The following is a 14,542-nucleotide window of genomic DNA, read 5'->3' as shown; positions in this document are numbered from 1 at the left end:
TTAAAATTTTTAATTATTTTTAGCTTATATTCATTCGACCAATCTTACATTTTTTAGCCTCTGAGAATTAATCGAAGCCAACATATTAACAAAAACATAATCCGAAATTAAATCAAAACATCATTAATTTTATCAAAGAAGCCCCGAAGGCTCTGAAAATGTTGTCGCCACGTAATCTCTAACCTCCCTAGCGATAACATCCCTCATCGCGTCCCAAAACCCCGCCGGCACACTCTCATTATTCCTCCGCTGCTCTGCCACCATCGCCCCGCCGCTTCCGCTACCAATCCCCGGCGGTGCCAAAGTCAACTCCGTCAACGGGTCAAACTCCATCGACCCATTAACCAAAGATCCGGAAACCGAATTCGTGCTCATCCCCTCATTGCTACCCACATTGCCGCCGCCTCCAAGAAAACTGCCACCCTCCGTTAGTTGATCTCCCCTCACCCTCCGCTTCAACGTCGAGTTCCAGTGATTTTTCACCGCGTTGTCGGTCCGACCCGGAAGCAGGCGCGCAATGGTGGCCCATCTGTTTCCGAACCGGGCCTGTGCGGCCAAGATGGTCTCGTCCTCGGCCTGCGAAAAGGATCGATGCTGGACGCTCGGGCTCAGCTGGTTGCACCACCTTAGCCTGCAAGACTTCCCGGACCGTCCCTTTATATACCGGCTTATCAATGACCAGTTTCTAGGCCCGTAGCGCTCGACAAGCCGGGTCAAGACCCGGTCCTCCTCAGCGCTCCACGGGCCCTTGATTCGTTCGGGCTTATTGGGATTTCTCGTCAGAGAAGACTCCGACGAGGACGTGTCGGAAGACGAAGCAGAAGACGAGCAAATATTCAATGCTTCCATGGAAATACAGTGTTGGTGTTTGTTCGAGGAGAGTGAGGAGTGAGTGCCCGAGAGATGTTTGTGAAAATTCCTGAGAGGGGGAGAGAGGGGAGGACTGAAATGAATGAGAGATAGGTTGTGTGTTTGGGGATTATATTTTTAGGGGAAGAGGTGCGTGCACTTCTGAGTACTTTTATGGGAAGGTATCGAGAGGGGAAGGGGTACTTCCACGAAATTGGCTTTTGTAAAGTGGGTGGGGTGCTAACTTGAACCGAGTGCGTAGATGCGTACCCCTTGTTTGTATCCTCAATTTTCTTTTACGGATATTTCCTTCCTTGTCTGTGGCCTCTGGTTTTGTTTATTTTACTATTTTGAGCTTCCCACGATATATTGAGACAAGGTGAGCTGTCATGTTTTCTCCCTTGTGACAATTTTTTGAAAGCGTTGCACAGTCATTTGATGTTATCAGTTAAATTTATACAAGACGTAAATCATTTGATAATTTGATAAAACACTTACTAACATTTTAACTCAGGGGTAGCTATTAAATTTGATAATATTTTTTTCAATTTAACAATTATCGTATAAGAGATTTAACTTAAATCATCTCCAATTAAATAGACAAAATAATCACTAGAAGATGCCTGAGGAGGACCAGACCATCTCGTCCTCGGCCTGCGTAAAGTTGAAAATAAAAAGTAGTAAAATCATTCTCGTACATGGGACAAGTCTCAAGAACAAGAAGCGTGACTACTTTATAGATTAGGGAGCGTTTAACACATGACAGGAAACTCAGAGCTGTTAATCACAAATCAACGTTTCAAAACCGCAAATGGGCCACAACAAACTTTTTTGACCACTTTTTAGCCCCAGACTCTCTCTCTCTCTCTCTCTCTCTCTCTCTCTCTCTCTCTCTCTCGTCTACAACCAATTTAACAGCTGTGAAAAAAAAAAAAATTTAGTAGTTACAAGAACATAAGTGGTACATCACGTGTTTTAATAGAAGTTATGAGAAATTTTATTTTTTAAGTTATTAACTTTTTAGCACACATATTCCACCATTTGTATAATGACACGTGGTGTACCATCTTGTGTACCGATCATATTGAAAAATCTCTAGCGAAAAAGGGACCAAGATTGTCTTCCCTTCCATCCCCTTCTATTTTTTTCAGATATTGATTTCATGTCGAGTTAATTTAATACTTCAAATTTTTTTCACCTCACCAACAGCACTAAAGCATCTTTCAACCCAATTTTCCTAACTTTTTCTACTGCCTCTCCCCTCCCTCCTATCTGCCTTCCCGCTCTTCCAATTTTTCTGAACTTCACCTCCCACCGATTCGATTTCTAGGTCACAATCACAACAAAGTTCATCATCTAAACTTTTGCAACTCTATCCTTATGCCATTTTACACCAATGCATCTTCATTGGATCTTCTCAGGTTTTGTTTTTTCTTTTTTTGCTTGTTTATGCTATAGGATTTGTATTTTCTTTTTAATAACGTGTTGGGGTCCTCTTTGATTGAACTTGTCCCATTATTTGTTTTTATAAAGTAATTGAGAACAATTTTAAAGTATACAAAAGATTTAGTATTAGTTAAATAAAGCCCACATCCTCCTCCGTAAAGAAACAAAATTTGAGATGATGATTTTTTTTCTCTATTGCAGATAGGATGGAAAATGATTGATTCTGATGATTATATTTTAAAGTATACAAAAGTTGTTGCAGAAGCAGCTATGCCATGCATAGAGATTGCAGAGTATACAAAAGATGTTTAGTTAGATAGGTTTGGATCTCGTTGGTTTATGCGAAACAAATATTTTGTGTATAATTTTGAATCTGAATATTCTTGTGCTGCAGTCCATGCTTATTAATTTTGAATATGCAAAAATGTTCTGCTTGTATTGGAAGCATGTATTACTACTCCAGTCCAGGCTTATGTAAAATGCATTTCAGAAACAAGGGCAGCTTAAAGGGCAGATAAGAGCAACTCCACCTTTGAAGCCCTCCCCCTGGCAATCCACTATTGAATTTAGCATATTGAACAGTAACTGCCTTTAATGAATAGTAACTACCATTAATGAACAGTAATTACCTTTTGCATCTCCACCCTTGGAGCCCTCTCCCCTAGCAATAGGTAATAAAATAGTAGTTTTTTTTGTTTGTTTAAATAATATAAAATATAAAAAAACAGGGAAATGGGGTTGTAGGGCCTCGGGCTGACACAAAAAACAATAAAAAAATGCCTTGGCCCTCGGGCTGCAGGCCTGTCAACTCTCCACCCCCCTTGTGCTCGGGCTCTCACCCTCACTCGGGCCCTCCATGGCTGGAGAAGAATCAACCGGCCCTCGGGCCCCTTCCTGCAGCCCGTCCTCCGAGCAAAGTAGAAGGCTGAAGTTGCTCTAAGAGAGGGCGGAAAGGCAGCAGAAAAAGTTAGGAAATTTGAGCTTTAAAGTCGTTTTAGTGTTATAGATGAGGTGATAGAATCTGGAGCATTATTAACACGGTATGAAATCAATGGCTAAAAAAGTAAGAGAATATGAAAAGAAATGAAAAGTAAGAGAGGAATCAATCTTGGTTCGGGAAAAAGCCCCCGTCAGTCAGCCCCTTTTGCCTATAGAGTCACTGAAATGTGGAAATTAACGGCGTCCCCGATAAAAAGGAATGACTTTAACGTCTTAGACGTAGGAAGGTCCCACTCCCAGGCTGTGAGAATCTCACGTGATTTCAGTTGAACCCCCTCTTTGACTTCTGAGGCTCTCGTCCAATAAAGCTCTGCTCATCTTCGTCGAGGGTTACCCGTCCCTCACTTTACACCCCAAAGTTTTCATTGTTTTGTCGTTTAGTGCAAAATGTGGAAAGTGATTATCGATCGATTCGATTCGATATATAATCTAAAGAAACGAATTATGTAGAATTTGTTTGGTGTTTATGATATTTAATCATTCTTTTAAGTTCAATATACAAGAATGAAGAAATGAATGTATACTTCTATCGGTCGAATTTAAAGTAAATTTAACATTTTCAACTCTACAATACTGATATAATTGAACTTGATTATGATGCAATGCATTTAGGTTTATGTTCAACGTACATTGGATTTATTAAGTTATCATATCCAATTTAATTATAAACACCAAATACCGTCATAATGTTTCAGACTGATTAGATGATAAAGTTATAGTGTTTCTACTCTTCATACGCTATAATACATCAATTTAAAGTGTTCATATTGAGTACGGCCTCAGCCTTCTGCTACATCTTCAATAACCCACAATCAGCATGAGACCATAGTAGCAAACATACAAATATCTTTTGGTTGTTTAATTTGTTCCAGGTTAAATAATTTTTTATCGAAAAAAGGAGCAATTTTTGTAGGTTTGTGCTTCTTACACACTCATTTTTACTACTCACACACTCATTTCAATTTTCGACCGTCGAATCGAACGAACTTTCACTCGGGCTACTTTTCTTATTGGGCAAGTTGCCACCCGTTGTTCAATACCCTAACTATAGCAAGTAGCTTAATCTATCGAGAAGAACCAAATAACAGTTACTTCATACTGATGATGCAACCAGTGGCGTCGTCACAACCATCAATCAACTACTTGATGCTCTAGTCTTTGGGTTGAGCATACCCAAAAGAGTCTTCAAACAAAAAAGGAATACAACCAGGAGGAGGACTTTGCAACTCAAAATAGCCCAGGTCATAAGTCAATCGAATGTTTGCCAAGTATCTAAAGAAGATCCAATGATCACAATTAACAAAAAAAAAACGTGTGAAGGTACAAATAGATGTGTAGATAGTGAACATCTATTAAAGTTTTAGATAATATCTTGTAAAACAGGAGTAAGGATCCTTGTCGGTCCTCTTTGTGAGGATATCGAGAATCCTCAAATCACATCCGTTCATCATATATTGTGCCGTCATAAATCATTGTAAATTTTTTTTATTTAAAATTAAATATAAACAGTGACGAAAACCACCGCCATACAAGTATCAATTTTTTAGTAATTTCAAATTTTTGGGCAGAAAACTGAGACCCACGCGCGGACAAGCTCAGTAGAAATAAAGATCCCGCAATCTGAACACGAACGTTGTGATGATTGCATCCTAGGCGCCCACGTGGCATTTTTAATGGATTTTGGCGTACTTGTGGTGAACTTTTGGCAAGAAGCAGTTGGGCAGTTGATACCACAGCTAGCTGGCACCAGATTAGTCACCGACTTGTTTCAGATTTTTCATTACAACAAAAAGAACTATACATGTACCAATGTCCTTTAGTAGAAAAAAAAGCCCTAGAGTTGTAGGGCACTGGCCATAATGTTAACTTTTAGTCTCAAATTAGAGTAGCGCTAGAATTGGTCACGTGGACGCAAAAGAGACGTGCTCGAACCAATTGTGTGAGCGATGCAAAAAACAGATTGTGATTAGTGTGTGTATAAACGATTGAGAGACAAGTAAATGCATGCTGCAGGATCATTTAGAGTCTCGTTACGAGTAATAATTTGGTGAAGAAAATTCAGTAAATACATTTGATAAAATAATCTGTAAATTCCATATTTATGGCAACTCTCATCTTAAATTGAACTCTCATACGTAAGGCCTGGAACTCTAACTCTAACCTCGAACTTTTTGAAAAAAACATTTTCTTTATACCATCGCTCGAATGGTATATCTACAGAGCTACTATAACTATGGAAATACATTCTTATGTTTTTATGATATAATTTGCAAAGTTTTTTCAAGCGGAACAACGTAACAAAAATTCGAAGAGAAACAGATAAAAAGAGATGATTGTGTACGGTAGGTACCGGGAGGTGGGCCCCAAATTTGGACTCCTTTCATTCGTAGATATGTTCACTGATGGGAGGAGATTTGGGATACCTGGTCTGGTAACTATCAGAGGTCCCGCGATGTCCCCTTCCAACCCAGTTGCCGGTTGGGTCGGTCCCACAGTTAGGGTGGCAGCCCAAACCGCGTGAGAACCGGTGCCCGGTCCTTCTGTGCTGGTCAACAATTTGCATAAGACAAGGATTGTCTGTCCTCTCACTTCCAGTATCCTTCCATGCCCTCTTATTTTATATGATTATGATTAAGTCACGTCAACATTTTATATTATTTTTATAGAGATAATAAGACAAATATAAAATGTTGACGTAACTTAACCGTGACCACACAAACAAGAGGACACAGAAGGGCACCGGAAGTGGGAGGGCAGACAATCCTTGTCCATTTGATTAACCACGGTTGTTTGATATTCTCCTCGTTTTTCTTATTTTTGCATTCATTTGTTTTACGTGAATTGATTAGGAAAGGCTCCTCTCCTAAGCTTACTTTTTTTTTTTTTTTTTTGAAAGCTAGGAATTCACATTCCAAGGCTAAGAAGCCAAACAGAAACAAGAAAGCCAACTCCTGGGCAAACACCAAGGAAGACCAACCAAGAAAAAAGTAGTGCAAGGATATTAGACCAACAGACACTTCAATCAAGTAAAAGTGTCACCCCAAGCACCACTAATGAGGACATGGAAGACCATCATTACATAAGACATACACTAACGAATATGGGGGCCTATCGACCCACACAAAATCACACATCTCCGTAAAACCAGCCGACGTGAGAGCATCCGCCGCCATGTTGGCTGATCTTGGAACCTAAGACCAGCGACAGTTATGGAAAGACTCACTCAACTTAAGAGCCCTTGCCAAGAAAGGGTAAGCCTCTCAACTGCCATTATCAAGAGAACCACGAAGACAAGAAATCGCTTCAAGAGAATCGGATTCGATCATAGCAGAGCTCACACCCATCGAAATGCCCAGCTCACACCCACGAATCAGAGCCAAAGCCTCAGCAGCTGCGGCATTAGGAGCCAAAAGAGAGTACCTAGCAGCAGCCAAGAAACGGCCTCCCTCATCCCTGATAATCACCCCAGCGAAGCCCAATCTAAACACCTTTGACCAGTAAGCATCGACGTTAATCTTCAAGAAAGAAGAGGGAGGGGGCTCCACCGCTCAACCGGAACCTCCCTCGCACCCACCACCGGCCTACGAACCTCCATAACCCTCACCGCACACAAAAATGAATCCAAAGCAGAAGAAATGGCAAAAAGCACTTTTGAGGGATTAAGAGAGGCTTACTTTGTATGTGTTGATTCCTTTCGAAAATTTGTGAATACCGAAAATTAGAAAACGGTACCTCGTCTATTTGCATACGTAGATAAACGTGTCAAGGCAGAACTCTAATATAATAGTTGTAAAAAAAAAAAAAAAAAGAGTATCTTCATCAGATTAAATAAATGAAACAAAAAAAAATAGACAAGAGTAAATAAATATATATACACAAAAAGAACGCTTTCCTGCCCCCCTCACAAAAGAGTTAAATTGTCTCTTTTGTGCTATATGACTAATAACTGTAACCTTCCAAAGATCAAAATATATAAATCTAGCAATTATCTACAATATTACAATTAACAAGTCGCTTTTATAAACAGAAACTCAAATGGATGCAAAGCTGCTGACAGATGGATCAAAATTAAAAAAACCGAAGCACAAGACTTCTCAAACTAGGGAAGATCTAATTAAGTATATTCTTCTTACCCACCTAACCCAATCCCTATCCAATAAGGTTGGCTTCAATTCCAATCGATGTCAATTCATTTGGATGAGGTTTTTCTGGACAACTCTCTTTGACCATCTTTAATTTAAAGGAAAACTAAGCCCTATCTCTATTTCTATGTCTATTACGTTGGAAATTCTTATGTCCAAGAGTTGGACTAGGTGGATTGTCCGACATACTAAAAAAAAAGAAATAGGGTTTTTTTCATTTGAGTACCACAATCTCATGTACATGCAAACTTCAATGCTAGCGTTATGCTATTTAGTGATTGGGCCAGACAGTTTATCATATATGTCTATCGAACACAATAACGATTTCTAAGTGACAAAAGAGAAAAACTAGAAACAGTCCCACAAACACATACAAGCTGATCCTGACCGTCACCAATATATGATTATCCTGTAGGATAATCATAGTTAGTCTGAGCACGTACATCCTGGCATTTTCCTTGACAGAATGAAGCCGGCTGTAAATAGCAAAGTTGGGTTAGTAGGGATTCATACAAGGATTTTGGAAGCTTGGGCAATTGCAGGTTTTGTGCAATGCTAGAAGCCCATTCTTGTTGCCCGTTACTGTCTTTGTTACTGGACCACTAACTGAATCCAGTACAACTCACTTTTGGGCTTATGAGGCCTCACTTCGCATTATACGTGGGAGTATGTATTCAATTAGGAATTTGAGAGATTTCAATGAATTTATAAATCAATAGATTTTTAAGAAGTTTAATTGATTTGTAGAGATTCCATGTAAAATTTTGATTCAATTCCCTCGAAATCTCATGAGGAGAGGTGAGATTTGTGAATGTTTAAAATACATTACGAAATCTCTCAAATTCTCTCAAATTCCTCACTTTTTCAATTTCTTTAAAATTAAATTTTAATTGAATATACCTGAAATGTTATAAACTTCTTTAAAATCTTAATTGAATACCCCTAGATTTCTAACAATGTTGATAAGCTATCTTAAAATCCTAATTGAATACACATTGAATTTCAGAGAACCACTTAAAATCCTGATTGAATGCCCCTAGATTCATTAAAGAATTAAAATCACTCAAAATCCCAATTGAATACACGCCCCTTAGGTTTTCTTCCTTGCACTTGTGGATTGTGCGCATGAATTGCACATGACCTGACTAAGTGACATAGACGAGATATAGTAACCAATTATCAACATCATCTTGACAACGTTATATTGATGTACTGATACAAAATATCGACACTATACCCACAATATCTACCTAATATCGATGTAACATTTGCTGAATATCAACGTTGTTGCCATATCATTGATATTCAATTGCACTATTGTCATCTGTATCGCTATTCGAGTCATGCCAAAGGAAAATCTTTTGAATTATACATACCAGAGGCACATTTTAATTTCTTTTCCTGCTTGTTTTCTATAAATTTATTTTGGAAAGGGGGTTGTGTGCATAGATGGCACATGACCTGAGCGACATAGATGAGATATAGTAACCAAATATCAACGTCATCTTGACAACATTATATTGATGTATTGATATCAAAATATCAACACTATATCAACAATATCTACCTAATATCGATGTAACATCTACTGAATATCAACGTTGGTACCATATCATTGATATTCAATGGCATTGTCATCCGTGTCGCTATTCGGGTCATGGCGGAGGAGAATTTTCTGAATTATACATATCAGAGGCAAATTTCAATTTCTTTTCCTTCTCATTTACTTTAATTTTATATTGGAAAGGGGGTTGGGACAGAAAACATTAATTTCACTGATAAAAGAATGTGGTCCAAACACTTTCCAGCCCGTTATTCTTTCCTATGTATCATCATGGAATGATCAAGAAAATACCTTGAAGGCAATTGATGAGATTTGAGACATTTTTTAATTTCTTCTGCTGTGATTTGCGTGATAAATCAATTTGTTGGCCTAATTGTAATTTTCTTTCTATACCTTATCCGGTCGTTAAAACTTAGGCTAACCCAAAAAGTTTAATTATTATTTATTTATTGTATAAGTCAATTATAGTCCACATGAAGATTTCCTCCATGCTAAATAGACCATTGCTAATTGGACAGATAATGTCACATTGCACTCGAGTTCGAATACCTTTTCCGTCAATTAGAGAGAAGTTTTAGAATTTACTTTGTTAGAGAGAAATAAAACTTTTTGGAACTCAACTACTCCAATCATTGAAGTTCAAAACAATCAATACATGCATTTGAGAACTTTAATTAGTTTACATAGACACAAAGTTATATTATATATAACCTAGATTAATTAATCAAAAGAGTACATAATTTTTTGCTAATTAAGCTAATGAGCTCTTACAAAGAAAATACTTAATTCTGGTCCTGCAGCACCATCTGGATTAATCATGTACAAAGCTTCAGAGTCCTTTGATCCAACCACCCTCTCAAACCTTGCCCTAATGTAAGTCAACTCCCCATCTCCTGCATACTCCTTCTGATCAGAAGGGCATGGAAGAACCCCTGCCCCCATCGAAACACCCCTCAAAGTTTGCATAACATGAAGCTCATCCTCCGACATTTGCTTCCTCCTAATAGAATACCCTACCTTTCTTCCATTGCAGTATACAGCCCACACATACTCCTCCATCAGCTTCTTCTTGTGCGTCTTCGTCTCGCTCTCCAGCGCGATTCGGACTATATCCGACGCCATTTCCTTGTGAAACACACTACTGTGCATTGGCAGCTCTATCACAAAGAGTGGCATGCAATGAGGGTCTTCTTGTATAGCTAGGCTTACCCTCCCCTTTCGATAGCCGAAAATTGTACCAGTTGTGGCATGATCCTTCAGTAACGGCTTCCGGGGCCTGCCTAGCAAGGCAACCATTTTGCAGCCTGATGTTAACATGGGAAAGAGCTTGAACATCTTGAGAAGGCCTCCGGATGAAGATTTTGTTGAACGTTTTTGGCCTGGCGTGTGAGCGTGCCGGATTAGGTTAAATATGGCTGAGTTCTCTATGTGGTGGAAGGGGCTAGAGTGCACAGAAGGCATTGTAGCTAGGTTATGAGGTTCAGAAATCAATTTAGAAAATACAAGGTAAGTTAGATATGAGTGTCTGAAATTGTACGCTAATTGGAGATATATATAGAGAGAGTGGAAGGTTGGAGAATAGGGCTTCAAAGTTTAGTTTGGTTGGTCACTCGGGACTCTGTGTTTGGATGCTTTCAGTTGAACGACGTCGTTTCGAGGTTTGTTTGTGTGATTGAAATCTTTGAAGTGGGAAAGGGAATGGAGACCCTTCAAATTTCTTCTCAAGTTGGTTAAGGGAGAAAGGGAACTTAATGGGACTAAAGAGTAAAGTATGATGTGACAAAGTTTAGTGATGAAAAGTGGAGGGGTGTTGAATGCGATAAGAGAGGTCGGACCACACAGGAAGAAAAAATAGTCTCATTACATGTAACAAGTCATTTCTCTTTATTTGTAGACCATTCATTGTTCGTAACAAGTTAAATTATCTGCTTACAAAACTACTTATTGTATGTAAGGAGTCATTCTTCTTTATTTGTAAATCACTCTTTGCAAGTAATGGCTCATTCTCTATTTGCAGATCACTCAGTGTGTGTAATGACATACTTATCTCTACTAGCAGATCATTCGTTTGTGAAAATTGATTCTTTACATGTAAGTGATCAAGTATATTACGAAAAGAAACTCGAAATGACGTGTAAAAAGGAACGTGGAAATGTTGGTTATGCATGTGACTCTCTGGTCATCAAATAAGGCATCAATGTCACTAGCTTTATGCTTTTCCAAACCCCATCCTAAATGCCTCAATAATTATTGAGGTGCAGCTCATCTTTCCCCTCATAATATTTTTCTCCTGTTTATCCATATTGGAATTAAACTTTGCTTTCTTTCCATTGTTTAGTGACTATCCCTTTCTCTGTTCCCTTTTATAGTTATTTCCTCTTATATGTCAGAGATGGTCTTATCACAAACGCCATGTTAGGCAAGTGCTGCAAATAATTGGATTCTATATATACCAAGTGTTTTTCTAGTTTCTGGTTTGTGTTCAACTAGGCATCCGTGGCACAATTACGAGCAAAACTTTCATGCTCCCAAAATGTCTTGGTGCTAGTATTTGAATCCAATCACGTACAGAGTTGCCACGTAAAATGTGATTGACTTAAAATACTGTCATCGTGACATCTTAGGTTTGACGCAAAGTTAGAAACCCTAACTTTTAGTAAGTAACAAAATCGTTTATTTGAAGTTCTTCCACATGTTTAAGAAGAGGGTCCAAACATGAGATAACTAGTGTCCATGCTGGGGCTCCTTTCCCATGATCTAGTATTTAGGGGCAGTATTGTCGGTATCACCAAACCATGATCCTTGACAATGTTAACCAAAACAGCATCTTTTAATGGTGCCCACAATCTCAATAAAGTTTATAGCCTCTTTTTTTTTGTTTAGTACAACTAAACGTGGTTGTGTTCGTTTTACACTTGCAACTTTAATCTTGCTTTGCAACAAGTATTAACCATAACTAGAAATGGAGTAGAGAGATGGAACGATGCTTAGTCTTTTTTAATGAGAAGTGAAATATGTGAGACGTGACGTTACTTGTTATGTACAATCACGTTTTTGTTTTTCATTTATCAAACATTTAATCACGTGATTGTACACAACCGCGTATGAATCATATTTGCCCTTGAAATAGAGATTTCACAACCAAAAGTGCATGAGCCAATCCCCTAACAACACATCTGCTCGATAGTTTGGTTTATTGGGAGCATTAGTTAAAGCTGTGAAACCTAGTGAGGAACTTAGGTATGGGAGATCTTTGCCAATGCAATAATACAAGTCCAAGGACAAGAAAGTTGAGTGCTCATATAACTAATTAAAAAAAGGGATTTAACTCCATGACCATGTCCATTCGGCTTTTGGGAAATGACCCACTGACTGAGCGATCATGTACCACAAGCATATGTTGGATAGAAAAGCTCTGGTCACTTTATAATTTGGAGTTTGGAACAATGCAAGACCAAGTTACCTGCAGCAGAGGTGGGTTCCATATGCATATGCATATGTATTTACCAAAGGAGTTTTAGTCTTCACTGATGCAACATAAAGTTGCAACTAAACCATGATCTGACCACTTACAATAGTGAAAAAAACCAATAATATAAGATTGGATTGATTTGAGATGGGGACGTTAATGTTCGGTTTTTCATTTCGATACCGACACCAGTTACTCGGCCATCCTAAACGGCTACAGTGTACTTTTGTCGTTCTTGGTGCGTTAATTTCTTACTTAGATTTCAAGTTGAACTCTAGAGTTTTTAGTTAAGCTCGAGAGTGAAACTTGGAATCCAAGCTTGTAGGGTTATTTTTCATCCTTAAAGAATCAACACTTGTCAAAGATGAGCTCAAATTTTACAAAATAAAAAAATTGATGAAACGTGACACATTTAAGGTAAGTTACAATTTTCATTCTAAAAAATGATAGTTTTGTTGAAACCAGACTAACAATGCATTCACACGTAATTCATGGTTAACGTCTAGATGAAAATATAATTATGTATACAAATTTGATTTGATAACTGAATCTTGAAGGATTGATAATTCAATATGATGTTTTTGGCACGTAAAGCAAATTTAAAAAAGAGTAATTAGAAGATTGTTTGAAAACTCCTCCACCTTTAGAATTATTATTGCGCTTTGGATGGGATCGTCAACTCTTTTGGTTTTTCAAGTGACATGATATCAATAAAAGCACTTATAAGAAAAGCTTTCTTGAATGTGGAAGTTAGCTAGAGATTGGACAGTCCATGGCCAAACAAAGAAGTGAAAATCTCTCTCATCACTCAATTGCAATGATTGATCTACAAGTTGTTAACTTGCGCTTGTTTACTAGAAAAGGATTGAATTTGTGTATATAAAGATTTAACTCTTTTCACTTGTTTTTAATTAGTTTTTATTTGGATACTTACATTCTAACATGACATCAGGCATGTTATCTATTTGCGTCTAAACGACTATACCTGCTCTTGCTTCTCCAAAATATGCGTTGTTCAGTTGTTTGGCAGAAGGGCGAAATCCTTGCATTATTGTTTAAGGGTTGTGTTATCCACACATCTAATTTTATTTTTCACGCACTCTTGTTAATTTCTGTCTGTTGATCTTCTTCAATTTATTCAATCCTACGTGCAAAAAATTAAAAGGAGTGTGTGAATAACACCACTTGTTTAAAACGATATTGAATATCTTCGCGTACCAATTAGTTTTCAGTTAGATGCTAACATCATAACGATTTGTTTCTTTAATAATATTATTCCGCAATCCCGTTTGCACGATTTACACTGCTCTCATTTCGCTCACCGCCACATTACTACGTTCGTTGGGTCCAGAAATTCGAATCCTCACTCTCATATTCGAAATGAAAAAAGGATAATGTGTATGGAAAGTAGAAACTTAGAAAGTCTAGATTGGGCTTAAAGGCTAACAATATATGAGGCCATAAAAACTTGAACCATCTCACGGCCCATATAAAGCCTCAGAATCACTCAACACCCAGCGACCCAGTCGGCCTCTAGCGTTTGGAAGGCCCGCGTATTCCCGCCCATTCCAAAACGCTCCCAACAGTTATTTATTTATTTAATTTTCTGTAAATGTTAGAAAAACGGTTTTATATTTTTAAAATATAAGAGCAGTTCCACCGAGGAACCTTTAGGCTGGCACCCAGCTAATCCACTCCAATCGAGCATATAGGTTAGCACCCAGCCCAAGCTGGTCTCTAGGCCGGCTCAGAATGTGATGATCTATTGCCTGGCCTACATGACGCCAGGCGATACCGCCACGCCTCCCTCGACCTGAATTCGACTCCCTGGGTGTGGAGCACCTCCTTGGCGAGCTCTGACAAAGAGACCGACGACGAGGTTGAGTTGCCCCATGCGAAGGAGGAATCATTCGCCGAATTTCTTGACGAGGTCAGTGAGGCGACGATCACGACGACGACCAATGATGAGGTGACGATCATAGAGTTTTGAAATGGCGATGGCGACGAAGAGACCCAGAAGGGTCTTTTCCATGAGGAGGAGGAGGTCCATTTTTGGGGGAGCGTTGGTGTGGT

General features: G+C 38.6%; 2 protein-coding genes across 2 annotated transcripts; both read right to left on the bottom strand.

Moving 5' to 3' along the window:
* On the bottom strand, nt 1-1,182 carry LOC103415449 (transcription factor MYB73-like). Its single transcript, XM_008353782.4, has one exon. It carries the CDS (start codon nt 847-849, stop codon nt 133-135), a length of 717 nt encoding a protein of 238 aa, XP_008352004.2. The 5' UTR covers nt 850-1,182; the 3' UTR covers nt 1-132.
* Nucleotides 1,183-9,632: 8,450 nt separating this feature from the next.
* Nucleotides 9,633-10,588, bottom strand: LOC103415447 (protein MIZU-KUSSEI 1-like). The gene has a single exon (XM_008353781.4). The coding sequence runs from the start codon at nt 10,459-10,461 to the stop codon at nt 9,757-9,759; it is 705 nt and encodes a 234-aa protein (XP_008352003.2). The 5' UTR covers nt 10,462-10,588; the 3' UTR covers nt 9,633-9,756.
* Nucleotides 10,589-14,542: the final 3,954 nt, after the last annotated feature.

The sequence above is a fragment of the Malus domestica genome, chromosome 15, assembly GCF_042453785.1.
Source record: "Malus domestica chromosome 15, GDT2T_hap1".
NCBI lineage: Eukaryota > Viridiplantae > Streptophyta > Magnoliopsida > Rosales > Rosaceae > Malus > Malus domestica.
This window is presented reverse-complemented; position numbering and strand designations above follow the sequence as displayed.